Source organism: Trachemys scripta, chromosome 4, assembly GCF_013100865.1.
Source record: "Trachemys scripta elegans isolate TJP31775 chromosome 4, CAS_Tse_1.0, whole genome shotgun sequence".
Taxonomy (NCBI): Eukaryota; Metazoa; Chordata; order Testudines; family Emydidae; genus Trachemys; species Trachemys scripta.
Window position 1 is genome coordinate 82,261,317 of NC_048301.1, and position 22,547 is coordinate 82,283,863.

At 40.7% G+C, this 22,547-nt stretch overlaps 1 protein-coding gene across 3 annotated transcripts in view; it reads right to left on the reverse strand.

Annotated features, from left to right (window-relative positions):
• Positions 1-9,212: 9,212 nt before the first annotated feature.
• ANO1 (anoctamin 1) overlaps positions 9,213-22,547 on the reverse strand; it is a 116,148-nt gene continuing 102,813 nt past the window's right edge. For all 3 annotated transcript variants that reach the window (XM_034769756.1, XM_034769755.1, XM_034769758.1), the window contains 4 exons: positions 20,335-20,387; positions 16,880-17,064; positions 13,656-13,761; positions 9,213-10,872 (listed from right to left, as the gene is read on the reverse strand). In XM_034769756.1, the coding sequence (XP_034625647.1) occupies positions 10,612-10,872; positions 13,656-13,761; positions 16,880-17,064; positions 20,335-20,387 (605 nt within the window). In that variant the 3' untranslated portion in view covers positions 9,213-10,611. The remainder of the gene's footprint in view (positions 10,873-13,655; positions 13,762-16,879; positions 17,065-20,334; positions 20,388-22,547) is intronic.

Below are 22,547 nucleotides of genomic sequence, written 5' to 3' on the forward strand. Positions count from 1 at the left end.
GGAAGTCTGAATCTTTGGCAGGAGCACAATCTCCAGTGAGAATGCAGTACTTGAGGTAATCCATACCTGAGGCTGAGAGGAATTGCTCTGCCCCTTCTTTAAGCCTGAGAAAAAGAAAAACCTTCTCCAGAGAGCTCTTTGGAGTCCTTCCACTCCAGTGAGCCCCAGCATGAGTTCTTGGAATCCACCTTTATCATGAGTTATTAGTGAGCTGACGTGTACCACAGCATCCTTTCAGCGAGTAGTCTGCGTGAGAAAGGGTTGAACCACATCTCGTAATAGCCACCAGCATTCCTTTAGCCTTTGTTTGAAAGCTGAGGCTAATGGCATCCCTATTGAATGCTATGGCTGCATGGGGAAGTAGTTTACTGACTGGCCAAAGCAGGAATCTCACAGTGGTAGTGAGATCACTTTCTTGCCTGAGATTTATTTTCCTCTGGCGATTTCTTTGGGCTTAGGCTTTGCGTAGCTTTAATGTTGATTCACGGTAAAAAGAGCAGTTCTTGCCTGCAGATGCTACATTTTGCCATAGCAATAAATCATGGCAAATACAGCCTTTCACTTTTCATAATCCAAGATTTTAGCAGTTTGGAAAGCTCCACAGAGCTTTACAGTCAATACCTTTACTAGTGTTTACATGTATACAGGTATGTTGGAGCCAAATATACTCAGTACTTATATAGGATAACTTGGCTGACTGGCAACATGTTTTACCTGAACTACTTGTTGTATTTATAGTTTCTATATCCACTTTTAGCTTTTCACATTAGGATACAGTAAGCATGATCAGTACTATATCCTGTCCTATATGTGGGTAGGAAATGTCTTTGAATTTGGTATTGTTTCACACAGACGCTGTAGCACTGAATCCACAAAGGGAGAAATACCAGAGAGCAGTTCCCTTAAAGCTACTAAAATGTTATCTGCAAGCAATTAAAAAAAGATGCCATTTTTAGCTCCTTGTCCAGACTTTAAAAAAAATTGTTTAAAGGGCTACTCTAGAGGGGTTAATATAAAATGTCACTTATCTTTTTCTCCCTTCATATCTCTGCAAAATCTTTCAATTCATTATATTTACTACCCTCTCTTTCCTCCGCAACAACAACAGAGGTTTCAGTGATTATTTTTCTGAATTGGACAAATTAGAGGCACCATCTCAGGACTCATATGCAACTGTACAATAAATCACATGAGCACTTGTGGTTTAGAGACCTGTTGAACTTGCAGGAGGTTGAGTTCTAACCCCTCTGTGGCTTTGGATAAGTCATGTCTCAGTGACTCAGTTTCCTTCATTGTAAAATGAGAATAGTAATATTTTCATGGGAATAATTGCTTCTTTTATTATGGTATGAGCCTGGGGATAGGGCATGAGCCCGGATTCCATTCTGTTCCTACACAGACTCCCTATGAAACCTTGGGCAAATCACCTCTTCTCTGTATACTTCTGTTCTTCATCTGTAAACTGGGAATACTACTACTACTACTTTACCTCGTAGGATACATTAAAGAGTATGAACTGTTCAGATACTCATACGGTCCACAATATCAGAGATAGATAGGAGTTTATTTGTTTGAATGGTGCTTTGAAGATGAAGGGCCAGATACTCAGCCCCTGCTTTTTTCATGCAAAGCAGCAGAAAGACAGCTTAGCTGGCTACCCGAGGATTCCCTGAGGCACTTCTAAGCGATGCTGTGGACTGAGCTAATACAGAACGAGCTCTGGGCTCAGACTGTCAAAAACAACTCCTTTACTGCTTCCCCATCTCCGTTGCAGCTAGCGCCTTTTGGCTGTAACTGATATGCTAGCAGCTAGAGGGTTTCAAATTCCATTGCACTGCGATCCCCTTCTGACAACAAAAATTAATATATGACCGCAGTGCCCTGTGTTACTCTACAACCCTGCCACCTGGGGCTGAAGCCCTTGGGCTTTGGCTTCAAGCTGGATGGCAGGGCTCAGCTTTCAGCTTTCTGCCCTGGGTCCCAGCAAATCTAGTACCAACGTTGGTGATCCCATTAAAAGGAACTCACTACCCACTCCAGGGTCATGATCCACTGTTTGAGAACAACTGCTAGGCCATAAAAGCAACATGCAGTACATCTTGAGAATTATTATTACATAGAGGAAATGGATTTTAGCTGCAACCTGAACCAGCTAGTTAATAAACAGTGCACTAAGGACCTGATGCAAAGATATCTAAATTCATAGATAAGTCCGAAAGGATCACTGTGCTCATCTAGACGGACCTCTTATATCAGTATACAAGAGGCCACAGAACTTCCCTGAATTAATTGCCATTTGAACTAGAGCATATCTTTTAGAAAACCATCCTGTCTTGATTTTAAAATTGCCAATGATGGAGAATCTACCATCACAACCCTGGGTATGTTGTTCTGGTTAATTACCTTCACTGTTAAAAAATTGCCCCTTATTTCAATCTGATTTTGTCTAACTTCAACTTCCAGCCATTGAGTCATGTTACACGTTTGTGTGCTAGACTGAAGAATTTATCAACTTTTTGTTCCCCATGTAGGTATTTACAGACTGATCAAATCACCCCCTTAGCTGCCTTTTTTAAAGCTAAATAGATAGAGCTTATTGAGTCCATTATTATAAGGCACATTTTCGAATCCTTTAATTGTTCTTGTTGCTCTTCTCTGAAATCTCTCCAATTTATCAACATCTTTCTTGAATTGTGGATACCAGCAATTAACACAGTATTTCAGTAGTGGTCACACCAGTGCCAAATACATAGGTAAAATATCTTCCCTACTTCTACTCAATAGTTCTTTTTAAACATCCCAGGATCACATTCTTTCTTTTGGCCATAGCATTGCACTGGGAGTGCATGTTCCGCTGATTATCCACCATGATCCCCAGGTCTTTTCAGAGTCATGCTTCTCAGTTTAGCATTCCCCATCCTTTAAGTATTGCCTAGATGCTTTGTTCCTAGATGTGTAACTTTGTGCCATATTAATAATGCACATTGTTTGCTTGAGCCCAGCTTATCATTACTTACCACTGCCCCAGTCTTTGGGTCATCTGCAAACTTTATCAGATGTTTTCTTCCAGGTCATTGATAAAAATGTTAAAATAGTGTAGAGCCAAGAATGGATCCCTCTGGGACTCCACTAGAAGCACACCTGATTGAAAATGATTCCCTGTTTACCGTTACATTTTGAGATGTGTCAATTAGCCAGTGTTTAATCCATTTAATGTGTGCCGTGTTAATTTTGTGTTGCTGAAGCTTTTTATCAAAATGTGCAGTACCAAGTCAAATGCCTTACAGAAGTCTATTACATCAAAACTATTACCGTTATTCAAATTTCTAATGTAATCAATAAAATATATTTTTAGTTTGAAAGGATTTAGTTCCATAAACCTATGTTGATTGACATTACTTATATTACCTCCTTTAATTCTTTATTAAATTCCACATCACCCGATTCCATTATTTTGCCTGGGATCAATATCCGGCTGATAGGCCCATAATGAACTGTGTTGTCCAGTTTGCCCTTGTAAAATATTGGCACATTAGCTTTCTTCCAATCCACTGTAACTTTCCCAGTGTTCCAAGAGTTATTGAAAATCAATGATCTAGTGAGCACCCTGGACAGCTCTTTTAAAATTCTCAGAGGCAAGTTATCTGGACCTGCTGATTTAAAAATGTCTAATGTTAGTACAGTAACTCCTCACTTAAAGTCGTCCCGGTTAACGTTGTTTCGTTGCTGATCAGTTAGGGAACATATTCATTTAAAGTTGTGCAATGCTCCCTTCTAACATCGTTTGGCAGCTGCCTGCTTTGTCCATTGCTTGCAGGAAGAGCAGCCCATTGCAGCTAGCTGGTGGGGGCTTGGAACCAGGGTGGACAGGCAGCCCCCTATCAGCTCCCCGCTCCCCTAAGTTCCCTGTGCTGGAGCCGCCCAGCAGGGTATCAATTGCCGGCAGTTCAGCTGTCCCTCCCCCACTGCCATGTATTGCTCCTGCCCTCTGCCTTGGAGCTGCTCCCAGAGACTCATGCTTGCTGTGCAGGGCTAATGTCAGGGTGTCCCCCTCCCCACCGCTCCTGCACCTCACGTACCCCTTCTCCATATAGAGCAGGGAGGGGACACGGATGGAGAGAAACATAGAGAGCTTGGGGCAGCAGCTGCTATCTCAACTTCCTGATCCGTTTAAAAAGACAATGCACTTAAGAGTGGGTCAGCTTACTTAAAGGGGCAGTGTGCATCTCTCTCTCTCCCACACACAAGGTGTGTGTCTGTCTCTGTCTGCTATGCTGTCTCCCCTCCCTTGTGTTCATGCTGCCTTGTGTGAGAGGCTACATTAACAACAATGTGTTAACCCTTGAGGGCTCAGTCGAGTGCTAGTTCATCATTTAGCAGCAAGGCATTCCCTGGGAAATATCCCTCCCTCTTCCATCCTGTAACTTCACCACCTCAACCAAGCTTCACAATCATCATAGCTGTGAACAGTATTAAATTGTTTGTTTAAAAACGTATACTGTGTGTATATATCTATATAATTTTTTGTCTGGTGAAAAAAATTTCCCTGGAACCTAACCTCCCCATTTATATTAATTCTTATGGGGAAATTGGATTTGCTTAACATTGTTTCGCTTAAAGTTGCATTTTTCAGGAACATAACTACAACGTTAAGCAAGGAGTTACTGTAGCTGTTTAACATTCTGAGTTCCTATTGGAAAGTGTTTCACCCCCATTATATGATATGACTACATGAAACTGTGTCCCAAATACAGAACAGAAATATTTATTGTACACTTTTCTTTTCTGCATTATTATTGACAATTCTACCATTTCCATCTACTAATCATTGTTAGGATTCTTTTTATTCCCATTACACTTAAAAACCTCCATCTTATAGTTGGTTCTTAATTCCTCTGACCATTGATTTCTCCTTGTGTCCTTTTGCTTCCTTTATCAATTTTCTGTAATTCTTAGCTTCTGATTTGTATTCATTACTGTCAACTTTCCCTTTCTTAGTAATTTGATTTACACTGAAGTCAAAGGGAGCCAAAGAAAGACTTCCTTTGATTTCAGTAGGGTTTGGATTAGGCCCTAAAAGAGGATGCTAAAAATAGAGAGATACTTTTAAAGTGTCCTTTAGGTCTTTTAAAAAAATGATGTCCCATTTAAATAATTACTTTCTTTCCCTAAGTATGTGTCTGTTTGGCTAAAATAAAAAAATACTATTGTAATTTATTACTGTATTAAAAATGGCATATTGTGTTTAAGTCTTGAAAAATAGCAGCTTACATGTGAAAATAATTGTGCAAAATGAGTAGAATAATAGTGAATTTTAAGACACATAAGGATAAAAACAAGGAGAGTTCTTTACTTCTGAAAATGTCATTGGAAAATTAAAATGCTTTCAAATTATATAAAAGCGTTAGTGCTACCCAATCCTCTCAAGTAAGAAGATGAAAAGCAAATTTTTATTATTAAATATCATGCAACAACCAGAAAGATCATTAGCAGCTACAGTACCATACATCACTGAAGGGTTAAAAATAAAAGCATATCTGTGCCTTGACTTGAGTCTTATTTACCCTCAAGCAATTTAAGTCTGCAAAGTATTTGTAGTGCAGTAACTTAGAAACACAATGACAAGGAAATCCAGAACGTTTAGTCTTGTAATGTCAACAGAATTGGGTGTGAGTAATTTCCGCTTCAAACATACAAACAAATTGTCTTTCCTACTTTTGTTAGTGAAAGATAAGTAGTGTATTATAGCAATATTTTAAAATGTTCTAGCTAAATACTTCCAACTCTAATTTTTCCTGCCCTTCAGTCTCCACTTGCTAAGTGCACAGTGGACTATTACTTTTCTATTTCACACATTCACACAAAGTTATCTTTGCATTCAAAATTTTTTTTGCCCCTTGGAGAAAATTGCTTTTGCATTTGTGGGATCACTAGCATTCGACATGCTCTGCAGGAAGCAACCCTAGTGTGCTAATTGATAGGATGTCAGAGCAGACACCTTCATGTTAATGCAGTACTCAGCTGAGGGAGATGCAAGTGCTACCCATCTTCACACACTGGACTCCTGCCCGCACTGTAGCGGAGAATCACATTCAGGTCTTTGTAACTAGTACTATTATTTCTTCCTCACTCCCAGCACTCTGGTTGTGAATTAATGCTCACCGGTGTTTCTGTTTAATCTTTTATGAACATAATCATTCCTCAAACTGTTATCTGAAAGGTGAAACAAACTTGCCTCCACTTGCACCAAGAATATAAACAGAGCTTTCATTAGCATCAGATAACTAACTGAATTCTCATCTCTATGGCACACCTGCCTCCTACTTTGTTATCAGTCTTTCAGAAGTGACAGTCAAACCAACCACCAGTTAATCAATGCCTTATCGTCTTTTTACAAGATTTGCTCACTCTGGTCCAAATCTATTACCTGAATAACATGAACTGTGACTCTGTGTTTGACATGGGTTATTGTTAAAGTTTGTTCTTAGTATATTTGATAAGACATCTTTAGTACAAAACTAAGGCCTTACCTTTGTTTGGATAACACACCAGCCCAAGCACAATAATATAAAACACTGCACATTAATCAGGCCACTGAAACCAATATTTCAAGTTAAGTGTGTGTTTTAATGCTTTTCTGATTTGGGGCCTTATAGGTTATATTAAACTCCTAAAAATAAACTATGTAAAGTGTCTGTGTGTAGTCTAGGAACACTTTTCAATATCCAATATCTCAGAACATTACACGCTACTTTCTAGTTAAATTCTAAGTGCACTGATCAAAGTTAGCTGAATTGCAGATTTTGGGGGCTGAAAGAGAAGACTGGTATGAAAGAACACTTTTTCTTTTTTGCTCTACTGGAAACTCCAATTCAAAGGTTGGAGGACATGAAAATTAAATTGCTAAATCCAACCATGTTAGTTGAACAGGTCTGACAACTGCAATAAGAATATAATCTGCACAATCTACCCCTTTCCTCTTCTCCACTCTTCCACAATCCGAGATGAGTTAAGCAAAGAGCGATTTGAGAGAATGAGCCAGTGTTACTGCTTTAGTTTTACCCTGTGGTACAATAACATTTTTACCTGCTATTCAAACACACATCTTTGCCAGGAGTCTAATTAAAACTATGCTAATGAAGACTCTTAGGTGCTGAGCAGCCTCAGCTCTGACTGAAGTCAATGGGAGATGAGGGCAGTCAGCATCTCACACAAGGGGCTAACAATCAGTGCCGGTGCTAGTCCATTGTGGGCCCTCAGCAGAAATATTTTGCTCCCCCAACACATTAATTATGAATAGTGCTTGAACTGCTCAGGGCCCTAACTGCTTAGTCTGCTTATGCCTAGCACCAGCTCTGCTTACAATAGTATCTATAAACAGATTGATTCATGTATAATGGCAGAAAGATTTCTCAGCTCTTGTCACTAATGCCCACACAAAGCACAGCGTAAAGCAGTGGTGGCGGCCTGTCAGGGTAATCTGCTGGTGGGCCGCAAGACAGTTTGTTTACATTGACCATCTGCAGGCACGGCTGCCCGCAGCTCCCAGAGTGACCGCGGTTCGCTGTTTCCGGCCAATGGGAGCTGCGAGAAGCGGCAGCCAGCACATCCCTGAAGCCCGCACCACTTCTCACGGCTGCCATTGGCCGAGAACAGCAAACTGCAGCCACTCGGAGCTGCGGGTGGCCGTGCCTGCAGACAGTCAATATAAACAAACTGTCTTGCGTCCCGCCAGCAGATTACCCTGATGGGCCGCGTGCAGCCCGCGGGCCGCAGGTTGCCCACCACTGGTGTAAGGAGTACTGCATGTAACAATATTACTACATTTATGCAAACTGTAGTGCATTCATTCAACTCATTTTCCACGTCTCTCAAGTCCAACAATACTCATGTTTGCACACAGTCTTTGGTGATGACGGGGAATAGAATCTGTCCCACAGGAGAAACTCTTGTATATTTAAATTTATTCTGAATAAATGTTCAACAAAAAAATTAAAGCATTTACTTTTCTTAAAAAATGGTTTCCATGAAAGGATTTTTATATAGTCATCTAAGTAGTAATACAGTATTTATATACAAAATCTCATTTCAAACAAACAATTTACTGTACAAAAGAAAGTATAACCATCAGTTACTCTTATGACTTCAGCAAATAATAAAATTTATGACAAATATGTACTTGGGTATAGTTTACTATTTACAGGAATGTCAGTATTAAGCCAAGAATATTAGATAAATTATTTACAGTTGAAATTCCTTCAGAGTAAGTTCCCTCACATTTATCTTCATCAAAGGTGTCTGTTTCTTTCTAGAGACTTTTTAGGTTATTCATGAATGAAATAAAGATTATATTTCTATAAGGAGTATGGACAAAACTCTGCTTGTCTTACTCATGCTAGTGACTCTGCTGCAGTCAGTGAGCCTGATTTTGCATACAGGTACTACCAGGCATAGTGCTTACTCTGTGTGAGAATAAATCAGACAGGATTTGGCCCTATTTTACTAAACATCTCAAATTATAATTAAAAAAAAAATAGTGACATTCCTGCAAGTCAAAATATTAGAGAAACAAGCATTAACAAAATATAAGCCCTTTATTAATACAAATCTTTGGTTGGATCAATATTTTAAATTAGTTTCAACAATATTTGGTTATTATAATTCACTTCTTTCCACATAATTTCTCTTCTGGTGTCTTTTTGAACAGACTACAGAAAAAACATCTGAAGGTAATCACATACTTTATAGTAAAACCAATAAATATTACAAAACAAAGTGTGGTATTTTTAAAGTTCTATTTTAAATCTTTAAATTACATTGGCAAACAAAAATAAAAAAGACACCCTCTCCCCCATTTATTTTCATGAAGTATAAGTCTTTTGACATTTGATTTTGGAACAAACCATACAGTAGATAGACTGAAACTTTTGGTTTTATTTTAGTTATTTGGTTTAGTTTATTGTTTAGCTTGCTGTTTTCAGTATAAGTGCCATGGACAAGAGAAGGTGTTAAAGGGAATGAGGTTAATTGCACCAATATTATTAGGAAGTGCAGTTTATCACTAGACAAACCTTAAACTAAATTTACTATACATGAAAAGAGTTGCACTGATGGGGTCTGGATACGCATTCCAGATAAGGATTTTAGATTTATTTTAAGGAAATGTCTATTTTTTATTATTTTTTATATATATATATTATATATATATATATATATATAATTTTTTTTAAGACAAAATAAAAGTCCTGTAATTGAAGTTCTGATCCTGTAGTTCCAAAGTAGGCAAAACTTCCATTAAAGACAATAAGATCATATTCACACAGAATCTACCCTTACTCTTCCTGGCATAGTCTGTGGTAGATGTTATTAGTATCAGAAAGTCTGCCATGCTGGGGAGACTGTAGCCAAGCAAAGTGGCTGTGACATTGTGACCTCCTCTTCATTGCAAAGGAGAGTGAGCGATAGAGAAGGAGCTGGTGAGGAAAGGTGGATTCAATGTACCCTTTCAGCAATGATGGTGCCTGGATATTAGGTGGGGCAGTGTAAACTACTGTAGCTATACATGTGCTCATTAATTCAGGACACTTTTAAAAATGTTCCACAGTGCTCTGGCTGCTGGGAAATCCTATGAAATTGTGCTGCTGCTGTGCTGCTACTGCTTCAGAACCCTTAGTAGACTATAACAAGACCACAATACTGTCTAGGGCACTGGAGCACCTGGGCATCAACATGAATCGTTCACCTGATGAGCTTTTTGGGTCAGTGAAGAGCTGTCAGTGGCGCACAGAGTTGGGGTTAAGGTTAACGTGTTCTGCGCTGACTTCATCTTCTCATTTTTCTGAGTGGGGAAGTGCCCAAATGGAAGACTCTAGTGCACAGCAGACTGCTAGCAGGGTCCCTATGGAGTCCCAGCTTTTTAAAAAAAAAAAATAAAAAAATAAAAATAAAAAGCTATTCTCTCTCCCCTCCTCCCCCCATCCCTGTCGATGGGGTGAATCTCCCAATGGGTAATTTACCCTGCACCAGCTTCAGTGTATATAGCCTAGTGACTGCAATGGGAATTTTGTTTGCCTAGGATCTGCAGGTTCAAATCCAGATTATGTCTGGCAGGGGAGCTGACCTGCATCTTTTGAAACTGAAGATGCCTTATAAGGTTTATATTGTTTCCTTTCTCCTGTTATATGAAATGCTAGAGCACATTGTAAAATTGACTTTGCATATATTTTGTAGATCTGCCCGAAGCCTTTCAGGAATGGACTGCTAAAAAGATTTAAAATTATGATTTGAAATTTACTTTGGTTATTTCTTAATAAGCTAAAGTCAGATTCTCAGAGAACATTTCTAAGTACCAGCATTTTGTTAACACACACTAACATTCATAGTGTTATCTAACTATGAAATATAAAAATTCCCTGCATTACTTAAAATTCCTATCCGCAATAGAATGTGGCCTTCCATATTTGTAAGAAGTGCACTTCTCACAAAGATGGGAGCAAAATGGTTGCACATACTTAAACATTCACCTGGTTGTCCATAAATCAAGTCTTGCCCTTTAAGTGATGGCTTGTTTATCAATGGAATGCCTGAACAAAACAAAAATACCCTCCTCTTCTATACATCAATGTGATATGAATGGCAAGAGGACATGCTCCCGCTTTGGCTCCTTGAGAGCTTGGGGCTGTGGTTGTTACAGTTTTCACCTTTTTTCATGTCCTTGTCTTTCCAGGTTTCTAGCATTTGCAGCTTTCCCTGTTCTTCTTTCATGAACACCTCCACCATGAGAACTTTCTCTTTATGAATCTGCTGACTAATGTCCTTGGGAATGTCTGGGATAATCCAGTCCACAAAGTCACTCATAAACATGACCAAGTTCTGAAAAATAGATTTTAAGAAAATGTTAGCAAGGTCAAATGAAATTAGAATATATAGATAGATATATAGATAGATATATAGATATTTAGATTTTTGTTGTAGTTCAGAAGGGGCAATATTCTAGGCTGGGCCTTTCTCTTCATCACAAGTATGTTGAAAGTTCCACGTGTCAGCTATTTAGCTTTACCATCCCTTTCCCATAGGGGAAAATGGCAGGGCTAGGTCTCCCTGACTGATGCAGAAAATATACAGTAATGAGAAGACAGAGGGAAATACTGTAGTTGGTATATGGCTATTTATGCTTGACATTAACAGTGCATGAAAAATGACTAAGTAGGCTGAGATTTTCTGACGGAACAGTTCACTGTTACAAAATGCTGATTTGACAAAACAGAACATTTCATGGGAACATAACCATTTTGTCAAAAATGTTGATGGAATAGTATCAAAACATTTCAATAAGGTCAAAATGTTTAGTTTTGATTTCAATTCTGATGTTTATGTAATCCATTATGTGAAATATTTTTATTTAGCAAAAAATACAGAGATTTTGGCCTTTTCCTCCCAATTTCAGAGGAAATCAAATTTTGAAATCTTGGCATTTCCCATGGCTAGAAATTCATTTTTTGGCCTGCTCCAGAAATGACTCTAGATGAAATCCACTCAGGACTAGCATAGCAGCCTACGTATCACTTAAACAAGCTTGGTTTAAATAATTTTGAGGCCCTGTGTTCTATGGAAATTGGGGACTGTGATGGGGCAGAGCGGCACTGCACTGTTACCGCAGGGGTTAACCCTTCCTGTCTAGCAGAGGAAGCCATGCCCCTGAGCCTCTGCTGGGCATGCTCCAACTGGAGAACAAGTATAAAAACCTGCAGAGCTGCTCAGTCTGGGCTGACTGCTGGAGGGGAAGGAGACACGCTGCCAGCTCCCAAGGAGGGACAACCTGCGCTCCAGGATCCGGAAGCCAGCCAAGCTGGGATGCACCCTGATGCCCAGACGGAGTACGTCACAGCAGGGGAACAGAACGGAGGACCACCCGAAGCAGTGAACCCAGAGTTTATGGTAGGAAATGACCCAGGGGAACTTTAGAGGAAAACGGCATTAGAGCCTCACAGATGCTCGGCGTGTTTCGGGCGGATCCCCGCTGAGCTCGTGGCAAGGGGAACTTGCCACTACCAGGGACCTGGGTCGGGACCCGGTGGAGAACGCGGGCCCAGGTCCCCCACATCACGGGAATCCTACAGACTCTGGCCACTAGGCCACGCTACCCTGTCTGAGATGGGTGATTATATGGGCTCTGGCCCTTGGGCCACACTACCCTGACACTTGGGCAAGTTACCCGGACTCTGGCTGTTAGGCCACACTACCCCACCTGTGAGGGGGGAAATTATATGGACTCTGGCCATTGGGCCGCACTGCTCCAATGCTAGGAGTAATTTATATGGACTCTGGCCATTAGGGCACACTACCCTTCCGAAAGGCTGATTGCGTGGCCATTAGGCCCATCGGGCCGCCCACAGAGAGGCGAGCACACGAACTTGGGAGTGGTGAGGTTCCGACACCCCATCCCACCCCTGCCACAAAGGGGCGGTGTGGTGCCAGGCCTGCCACAGGGACCTACATTCAAATTAGGTCCAGTGACCGCCACACCTCATCTGCTGTCATGACAGGGGTGGCTGGGCCAAACCTGAGGGATGCTGTGACTGCTTGAGCTTTGTTCCAGCTGCTGCCAGATTTGCACAAGATAAATAGGAGGGCCGTTCAGCAAGCACACCCAACCCATACATACTTACCACACCGAGCCCCAAATGCACCTCCCGACCAATATATACACCAACTGCCCTTCCCCAGTCCCCACTTATCCTGACAGCCCCCCATATATCCCATCAGCCCTGACATACATCCCCCCACTGAAGCCCCCAGAACCACAGCCCCAGTTGCCATAGCCCCCACATCCTGGCCCCCCAACATGCCCCACTGTCCCCCAACAGCCCTCATAATTCACCCCACTGCTTCTTAACATTCCCCACTTGCCTCCACCTCTCACCCACAGCCCTAAATCCCGTCCCACTTGCCCGATAGCCCACCAACAACTTACCCCCAGTCCCTCACCCTCTGCCTTGGGATCTTCCTGGGGGCTCACCAGTGGGACCCCCATTCCTCCCCGTCCCAGCCCAGCACTCTGCTGCTGTCCTGGGCTAGGGAGGGTCCTCCTAATCCTGGCCACCCAGCGACTCTCTTCACTCCCACTGCCTGCCCCCCGCTCGCAGGAAAAGACGGGCAGGCAGCCAGGCCAAATTTGAATGAGTGTCATTTCTACATGGCACATGGGGTCACAGCGCCACTCAAGTTTGGCCCATTGCAATGCCACCCATCAAATCCGGTGAGCAGAGCACCCCCTATGTTGGGAGACCTGTGCAAGTGTACTGAGTGCACATTGGTTACTCCAAGTCTGCTCTTAAATCCTTTCTTAACCCCTGCTTGTAGGATTTAAATGGGACCTGTGTGATGCCTCACCTCCCATTAAAGTTACTGGTCTATATACACTGCATGTGGTGCAGGGAGCTGTGTATCCCTGTGGAGGATACATCCTGTTGCTGTTCGGTGGCTTTGCATCATGCTTGAGAAGGTAGTGAAGATCAGTGCCCTCAGGAAGAACCTCTGACTGGTAAATGATATTCAGTGGACTCATCTCATTTAGTTAAGGAATAGTTTTATGTATGTATATGTGATGTCTCTTTCCTTGTTAGAAGTCTGAAAAGATTTACATCGAACCGTACCTGAAAAACTATCACAAATGCTAATCTTGCTGCTAGGACAGCCCAGAAGTCCTTTGAAATTTCATATTTGTTTTCAGACCATGGGGGTTCTCGGTAATCTTTGTATCTGTAAAACAAGACGTAATAAATCAAGGATGTTGTTTTAAAATGTTCACACAATTAGGATTTAGTACGGAATATGCATTAAACACTAATTCAGACCTTCTTGATACAAATCCCTCTTACAGAAAGGCTGTGTAAAAAGCCATCCAAACAAGACAAAACTAATACAGCCTTGAAATGTTATGTGGATTAGAAGATGACTATTCTTAAATGTTTATGCTTTCTGATCAGTATGAACAATATAAAGAGTAAAGAGGAGCTGAGCTGCAAAAGTCAGATCACAATCTCAACTTCTTCCAAGTTTGGGAGGTATTTTATGTTTCAGGTGCAGCTATAAGAGCAAAATACTAATCTCAGATTGATATGGTGGATCAGAACTCCAATATTTAGATTTCCACAGATAGGAAGAACAGAAAATTGGAGTCAAGCTCTTGCTGAGTGGATATGAAAGAAGAATTTCACCATAGCACTGGCTTATATATTCTGTGAATCTGATGTATCCACAGCAATTTTATTTTGTTTTTAAAAAGTATCCTGACCAAAAAATGGAAGAATTTAAATTAGCACCATTCTATTATATGTATCCAGGAATTATATCTCCATATTCTGAAATGTGATTTTACAAGAAGAAAGGGAGTGTGAGAGAAAGATGGAATGGGAATTAAAAAGGGACTTGTGGGGAAAGGAGAGAAGAAAACAGTGCTGTGTATTGGGTCATGAAGCCTACTCTTTCCTTCTAGTCATAATTCTACACTGAAAACATTTCAATCAAACTGGTATTTCCTCCCTCAAGAGAGATCATGTCAGGGATACAGAGGAAAGGAAAGGTAGGCAAGAGTAGATAACTTTGCTGATTCTAGTTGGTTTTCACTTTCATGTCACAGTAAAAGTGATTTTTAATTTTAATAGGCATCTTAACAGTAACTTTTGATTTCTTCGATAGTTGTAAATAGTGTAAATTAAGAAACTCTGAATGATCTGCCTTTTTCCCCCCCTCTTGTCAATTTCTGTCATTTTTCCAATAGAAACAGACCAAAATCCTGTATTTTTTTTTCTGCAATGTCTCCAATCTTTGTCCTTATCTTTGCTGTTTGAATTGATCTCATTGCTGCTCTTGGCTTTGATCCCCAATTGCAGGCTTTGAGAACATTTTGAAGCTGATGCATATCTAAGTTAGCCTAGGCAAAGAATGCATTTCAGTGCTGACCCAGATTTCTTGACCAGCTGAAATATTCAGCAAGAATTTTCCTTCAAAAACGTGAATAATATGTAACATTTGTTTTGATCACACTAGTTACATGTATATTAGAATTTTAGATGGGCCTAAGACCAAGGATTTAATTCTGTCAGTGCTGAAGTCAATGGGCATTCCACACCAGGAGGGATGGCAGGATTGGGCCCATAGTGTAGACAAAGTTGCCATTATTGTCAGCTTGAACTACTGGATCAACTGGACAGTATGATAAGTAGATCTTGAAGCAGTGTCATTGCATTAGTACATCATGATTAGAGTTGGCAGACTTCAATTTTAATTTTTTTGCATTTTTGATTAAGATGGATTATTATTATTATTTTAAACAATTTCGATTATTAAAGTTGTCAGAAGCTAAGGGAGATAAGGTTGTGGTTGGATTTAGGGAAAGTGCTGACAATGACGTTGCAGGGAATTCCAAGCACTGTCCGCTGGGCTGCAAGGACCCAAGGGCTGAAGGGCCCAAGACATTAGGGAACAAGGTGCAGTGGAGGCTTCAGTGCTGGCCCACCAAAGCAGAGACCCCCCCCAGCCAGGACTGCAATGAGGAGGATGAAGACGAACTATCGGCCTCAGAGGAGGCCACCTTGCTGCTGAATGGCTCCATCCCCAAGCAGGAGGCATTCAACAGCAGGGTGGCCTCCTGGTGGCCAGAAGCTTGTCCTCCTCCTTGCGGCCTTGGCCGGGGGCAGGAGGGGGGAGGGTGTCTTTGCTCTGCCCTGCCCCACCAGGACCATAGCCTTCCTTGCACTTTGTGCTGAAGGAATCCAGCATCACTGGCCCAATAGTCACAGACTCTCTGCAGCTTTTCTGCGATGGCCCCATTCCCTCACTTCTGTGACAGCAAGGCTGCAGATGGCTCTCTGCACTGTTGCAGAGCCAGAGACATCCAATCTTTGCAGACACAAGGTGCATGGGGAAGGCTGCGCTTGCACCATTTGTAACCAATGGATATTTCCCCCCGCGTCTATTTCAATTCGGCAGTTGAAATTGATGTTTACCGATCTCTATCTATTTAAATTGATTCCTGCCAAGCTGAATCATGATGCAATATTGTGAAATCTTGGCAAAATGTCATCTTGTTGCCCCAAAGCATCAGTATGCTGTGAAGTGACGGCATCAAAACATCATGTCACAGCACAACATTATGATGTGATGATATTTTATAAGCCTCAAAAATATAATCATGGAAACATAAGATCTCAGTAAACTGGCACTATCCTGGAACTAGCATGTTCCAGAAGACCCTCATATGATTACAGAACTAGAGGGAAATACTGGTAGTGACTGGAAATGATGCAGAGGCTTTTTGGTCAAGCAAAGGAGAAAAGTGCTTTGCACTGATTCACCAGCAGCTTTGGATGACTAAGAAGTCTTGTTGCCCTATCCTGAGCTTGAAGGATGGTGGTTATTACTTTGTAAATGTGGAGGAGAAACTCCTAAACTCACCAATCATGCTAGATCCTGAAGTTGGATAGAGGAGTTACATACAATGTTGGAGGCTTGGGTTTTTTTTTTTTTTTTTTTTGCTCCTTCCTCTAACACAAATAGTTGATAAATACTTAGTCAGCAATAAACACTTTGCAAATGCCCTGGCAAGTATTTAACATTTACGTGGTAAGCTCATTTTTTCAAACTAAGCAATGCATATGCTGCAAGTGCTGTGGTAACTTTACCTATATGCAAAGATTTCAATGGTAACTGCTCTCTATATAGGATAAAGAAGACTGAACTGCCAATAGACTACAACAGGACCTAAATCAGGTGGTATGTGACTGTGTAATTAAGAGTCCCACCAGACACATGAAGAAGCTAGTACCTCCATACAACAGGGAAAATAATTTAAAATGGCTATCATTCAAGAGAGTACCTGCATATCTGAACCACGTAGCCAAGTTCCATTGGTTCATTTGGAGCTGTTCCTCCTTGAAAATCGCTGACATTAAAAGAGGATAGCGTATGGTTCACGAAGCCATGCATGGTGCCATTCTCACTGTACATATACAGGTACACGAGGCGTGGAATGAAGTCAGATGTGAATGAGATCACAAATGCCTAAGCCATAAGAGTAAAGAATGAATGCAATATTCAGGTAATGCTTAGCGGATAATATATGCAAGTGTATCTTCCCCACATAATGCTTATGAGTCAAAGAAATGTTATGCAGTGGGGTGATTCAGACAATAAGTCTAAGTCTGCAGCCCAAAGGATGCTAAGGATATGGAAACCCCATCAATGTGATGTTTGCTGCTCAAGTTCCAGAGCTGTGTGGTGTCAACTCTAAGTAGCTTCATGTTGGCTGAGATCTCTATGTAAATAACTTGAGCTCCCTGGGGTATCCAGACATTGTCCCCTTTTTCATGACTCAGTCCCCATCACCCTTATGTAGCACAAAACCTCTATCTGCTATTCCTCGAATTCCACAAACACGTGTACAGGTCCTGGACACACTACTTTTTCTGTTCCCACTTCAGCTCCCTCCCAACCCCTATCGCAAGCCCTCACATTCTGTGTTTAGGGTAGGCAGAGAAGATTGCAGACTGAGCTTTAGGCCTTGAAGATGGGGGCTTCAAATAAATGACCTTGTGGAGACCCCAGATTTGTTTCAGTTGGCCCTGCATATCAGATAATAGTTGATCACAATAAAAAGGGAACAAGATCTCCTTGTAGCAAAGCTGCTAAAGATCACTTCAACTTGATCAATGATGATCAGACCCAGACTCTAGAGCTTCTTAGACTTTGCAGGGTTTTTTTTGTTTGTTTTTTGTTTTGGTCTTTTGCTATTCTTAGATAAATGACTAGAATAAATAAATAGCAGGTATTTTTCTTATTAAATACCAGTAATGTTTCCAACCTTAAAGGCGTCTTAGATTTTACTGTGCTTTTCTGTTGTGTATTAATTATATTACATCTATGACTGTACAAAATAACTTGTGCAACATTGCTAAAAAGCAAAACACCATGCTGTTTCCCTCTGCTCCAATTACAACTGGTCCCAGATGGATTGTATAAGCTCTGATTGATTGCTCTGGATGTACTTTTATGTGCTGCAAATAACTTATGGTGAATCAACTCTTTAAATGCCCTCTGCTTTGCAAAAATCTGTTAATTTTAATGAAGGTTTTTAACTAGATCAAGATAAAACAGCAAGCATGTTGGGCCAGATGGCCTTTTTACAGTCACTAAAATTTCTTATTCTCCTCAGGTTTTATAAATAAGTGTGATACACAGAATACAAGGGCAGCCAATTTAGTTGTGTTCTCAATACCTTTTGGCTTTTCTCATTTATCGCTATCATGAAAAAGATTGTAATTTGCATGCATCTCATGTATGTATGCAGTACAAAAAGTTTTACTTATGCTATGATAGAAAACAGAGAGTAGATAGATTAAAGTAAGGAGAACAGCAGTGGGTAATGCCTGAAGAGAGATTGCAGGGAGGAATGTGGGAGAATAGGAAGAATTTTCTAAGGAAAAAGAGGAGAAGCAGGAAAGATGAGAAAGGGGAAATTAAAGGCAGCACACCAAAATAGAAGATTGATTGGGAACTAGCTCTGCCAGCAATTCTGGGTGCTGCCTCTGTGAAACTTCCCTGCTTGGAAATAAGGGCTTGATCCAAAGTTCTCTGAAGTCAGTGGAAGTCTTTCTATTGATTTCAATGGCTTTTGGATCAGTCTTCAGTGGAGAAATCACTTCCCAAGCTACTGAGGTGCATGGTGGAGCTAACCTGCTTAGAGGGATGGTGATGGGCTATATGCTCTTTGCTATCCTGAAGACCACTTCAAGAGTGGCACAAGCCTCTGAGTGGCCTCTCATCTTCTCCTTCCAGTTAGAAGAAGACTCCACAATGACCACTGTTTAGTAGCTAGAGAGGGAGCTTAAAAGTAGAGCTGTGCAAATAATAGATTTGTTTAGTCTGTCAAGTCTAAAAATGCAAGAAAATAATAATTTTGGGTTGACCTGAAAACAGAAATTTTCAAAACTTTTAGTGAATAGAAAAGTTTAAAAAAAAAATCATTTTGGGTCACACAAAATGTTTTGTTCTACTCAAAACAAAAGGCTTCATTTTGATTTTGAGCCTCTCTTTTTTAATTTGTACAAAATGAAATTCAAGGTAATTTCAAAATAAAAAGTCATTTTGAATCAAAATGTTTCATTTGAAATGTTGAAATGAAACATTTTTACTTTTTCAGAATTTTTTGTAGGTTGTTGTTATTATTATTATTGGACCAAAGCAATTCAACAAAATCTATACAAATTTGCACAATGTTTCCTGAAAAAAGTTTTCATTGAAAGATTTCATCCAGATCTATTTATAAGATAATGTAAGGGGAAATCACATCCTTTGAACTTAAGGCTGGGAGAAAACCAGAGACTCCACAGATGCACAGTATTCAAGATGAGCCACATATCCAGCATTGTCTCCTCTCTCGTTGTTTCTAGACCCTCTTTTCACCTTGTTTGTAACTTTGACACAGATCTAACTTTTGTTGGGTGTGAAGGGACTGTGAGATGAAATAGTGTTTGTTTATGTAAGACATGTAATATATACATACACACATACAAACACAGAAAAATGTGTAAATGTAAACGAAAGTTAGAGCTATTCTACTGTTTTAACCCCAGTCTAAAAGTTTTCTGAAGACTCAAATGATCCAAAGCAGTCTTATTGTATGACACATTGACATAGTCTTGCATGTTTTCCTAAGGGCCTAGTCGGCATTCATTGAAGTGAATGAAAACATTCTTATTAATTTCCGTAGCTACACAAAGTCCTAAAGACATGGATCATATCACATCTTCCTAATAGGAACACATCATTAAGAGCCAGATCCCCAGGTGGTGTAAACTGAATGCAGTCAAGCTAAACTGACGTACACCAGCTGCAGATCTGGCCCAATAAGTGTAGAGGGGTGACAGGTTTTTTTAATTAGCGTTTGTTTAAAAATGTGGTCAAGGAAAGATACTTGCAAAATATCTAGACTACTAGGAAGCAAGGCTAGTTTAAGGTCAGCAGATGCAGTAAAAATAGTCTGGAAAAAAGATGCCAAGACTACCACTGATTATGTTTACTATGGCTTTTATTGCAAATTAGCGTTTAGTGCTGAACCTTTTAATTTTGCAAGTTTTTATAAGGCATAAATAATATATGATACACTGTGACAATGTAAAACTAAACCCTGGATCTGATTCTCTAGTCCATTAGCTTGCTTTAAATCATGTGACTCCACTGATTTCATTGGAGATTAGTTAGAAGAAAACCAGTGTAATGGAGTGGAGAATCAGGCCCATTGCATTCAAATTTTACTGATAAAGAATTACTTACATTTATTATTACAGCAAGTTTTCCTACACCTCTGAGGATATTATACCAGATTCCTACGGGAAAGACAAACATGGTAAATGCTTTCAGATTGTTAAGCTTATCATTGTTAACTGAAACTCTGTACATCCATATTTAGACACCTGCCTCATTTTTAAAAGCACCTGAGTCAGCCACTCTTTTGTGGGGGAAGGGAAGGGAAGGTTACTGCAAAATGGAAGAGAGTAGCAGATACATAAGGAAAAAAAATCATGACGTTTGATCAAATGGGCCCAAATAATTTTCAGTAGGAAGGAGGAAAAAATGACACATGGGGAACTAGAATCTCCACAGAAGATCCCTTTGCAGAATATATTCCTCTGTTGAGAGTACCAATCTTAAGGGATCTGTCATAAACCAGGGCTTTCCACATGGATGCCTTATTTCTTTGCATTGCCTCTGCCCTCCTCACCAGCAGCATGGTTCCAATGGAGCCTCTCTGGTAAGGTTTCTCCTTCCTGCCCACTTCACTGTATCTGGGAACCTCTGAGCATGGTTTCTGCAGTATGGAGGCTGTGCATTCAAAAGATATACTGACAGCATACTAACTTAGTATCATCCTTGGGGGTGTGGTGGAAGGACGATGCACAAAGATCACCCAGTCCCACTGCCCAGTCTCTCCTTATATTCTGTGGTGTCTTGGTATAACACACCGACTTTGTGTATGTGATAACGCACCCTACCCGTGACTGTCCCCCAGGATTGGAACAACCTTCTGGTTACTAATCACAGTTAAAAGAGTTCTCCTTTAGCTCAAGTACTAGGGGCCTGTGCTTTTGGTGCTGAATGTCCCAGGTTTGATCTGTGCCAATGACTCTGGTATCTGGATGTATAAGGCCACAGTTCATGACAAAACTGCACCCCAGCTGGGACTTGAGCTTCTGTAGCCTTTAGACACTCAAGAGGATGTTTACTATACATAAAGTTTCCAGGGACTAGCACCTTGTAACCTAGAAAATCCTATGCAATTAAGATAAACCCTGAGCAACTAATAAGTACAGGGGCGCTGGAACAAATTGTATAGTGGGGGTGCTGAGAGGTATTGAATCAAACTGTGAATCATGTATATGATGGAAACCACTTCAAAAATCAAACGGTGCGGCAGCACCCCCAGCATTCCTAGTTCTAGCACCTATGAATAAGCATATGGTAAACTCCACCTTTCTCATCATTTATTCTGAATCTGGTCATTGTTAGTATATTCTATTTAGCAACAGTGACTTAATTCAGGTTTCAGAAAAACTAGGGTAGTAGACAAATGCATCTGTTTTTCCAACAGAGTTGTAACAGAATCATATATAGGGCCTTCTCCTGCTCCTGTTTAAAGGCCAATCTTGGGCTGTGTACAAGTTGTGCTTGGTGAAGAGCTCATTGTGGGGAACAGGAGCAGGCCCCTGGTCACTGCCAATGACTGCAAAGGATTTCTATTGGCTAGAACATCCCCTCTCATTATGCATGCTCCTCCTTTCTTTTGGTTGATTCCTGTCTCAAGCCTTGTGTGGTTTTCTTCATGACAAGGTGATATTTTGGCCCTGTGGAACCTTGGCAGAAACTCAATTCATCTGAAATTCTCCTAAAAGATCTCAATAGCATTTCAAAAACACAGCAGTTGCTGAAGAAGCCAGGGAACTACAGAGAAAAGGATGTGCTGGTGATGGCAAAACTTGACAAAAAAGAAGGGAAAAGACCACAGAGACAATCCCTCACGTATCCTTCAATACCTAGGCACAATGGAGAGCATTTAGAAATGCCCCAGAACTGGGGAACACATTGTATGGTAATTAACAGTAGATTTTCTTTGCTCATATTGACTTACGCTATAACTTGAATAATTCTTTTCATTGAGTTTTCTATTTGTGAATTTCCAGTATCCAATTAACTGGTAATGAGGGAAAACAGCTTGCAGGGGCAAATCCATCTCATCTTCTCTGTCATCAAGAGATCCCTCAGGTAGCAGATCTGGTATTATGCTTCTATGCAACTGTAGGACCTGGTTTCAACCAGGTCCACTGCTGTGTCTAGCCTCCAATGTCCCAGAATTCATACTGGCCAGGAAGCAAGCAGCTGAAATAACTCCCCCATGTTTCAGCAGTCACTCAGTCTCCCCTTTGCTCCTATGCATCTCCCCTGCCCAGCTGAGGAACTGGCGTTTTTAAATGCAGAAGCTTTTGTTTCCG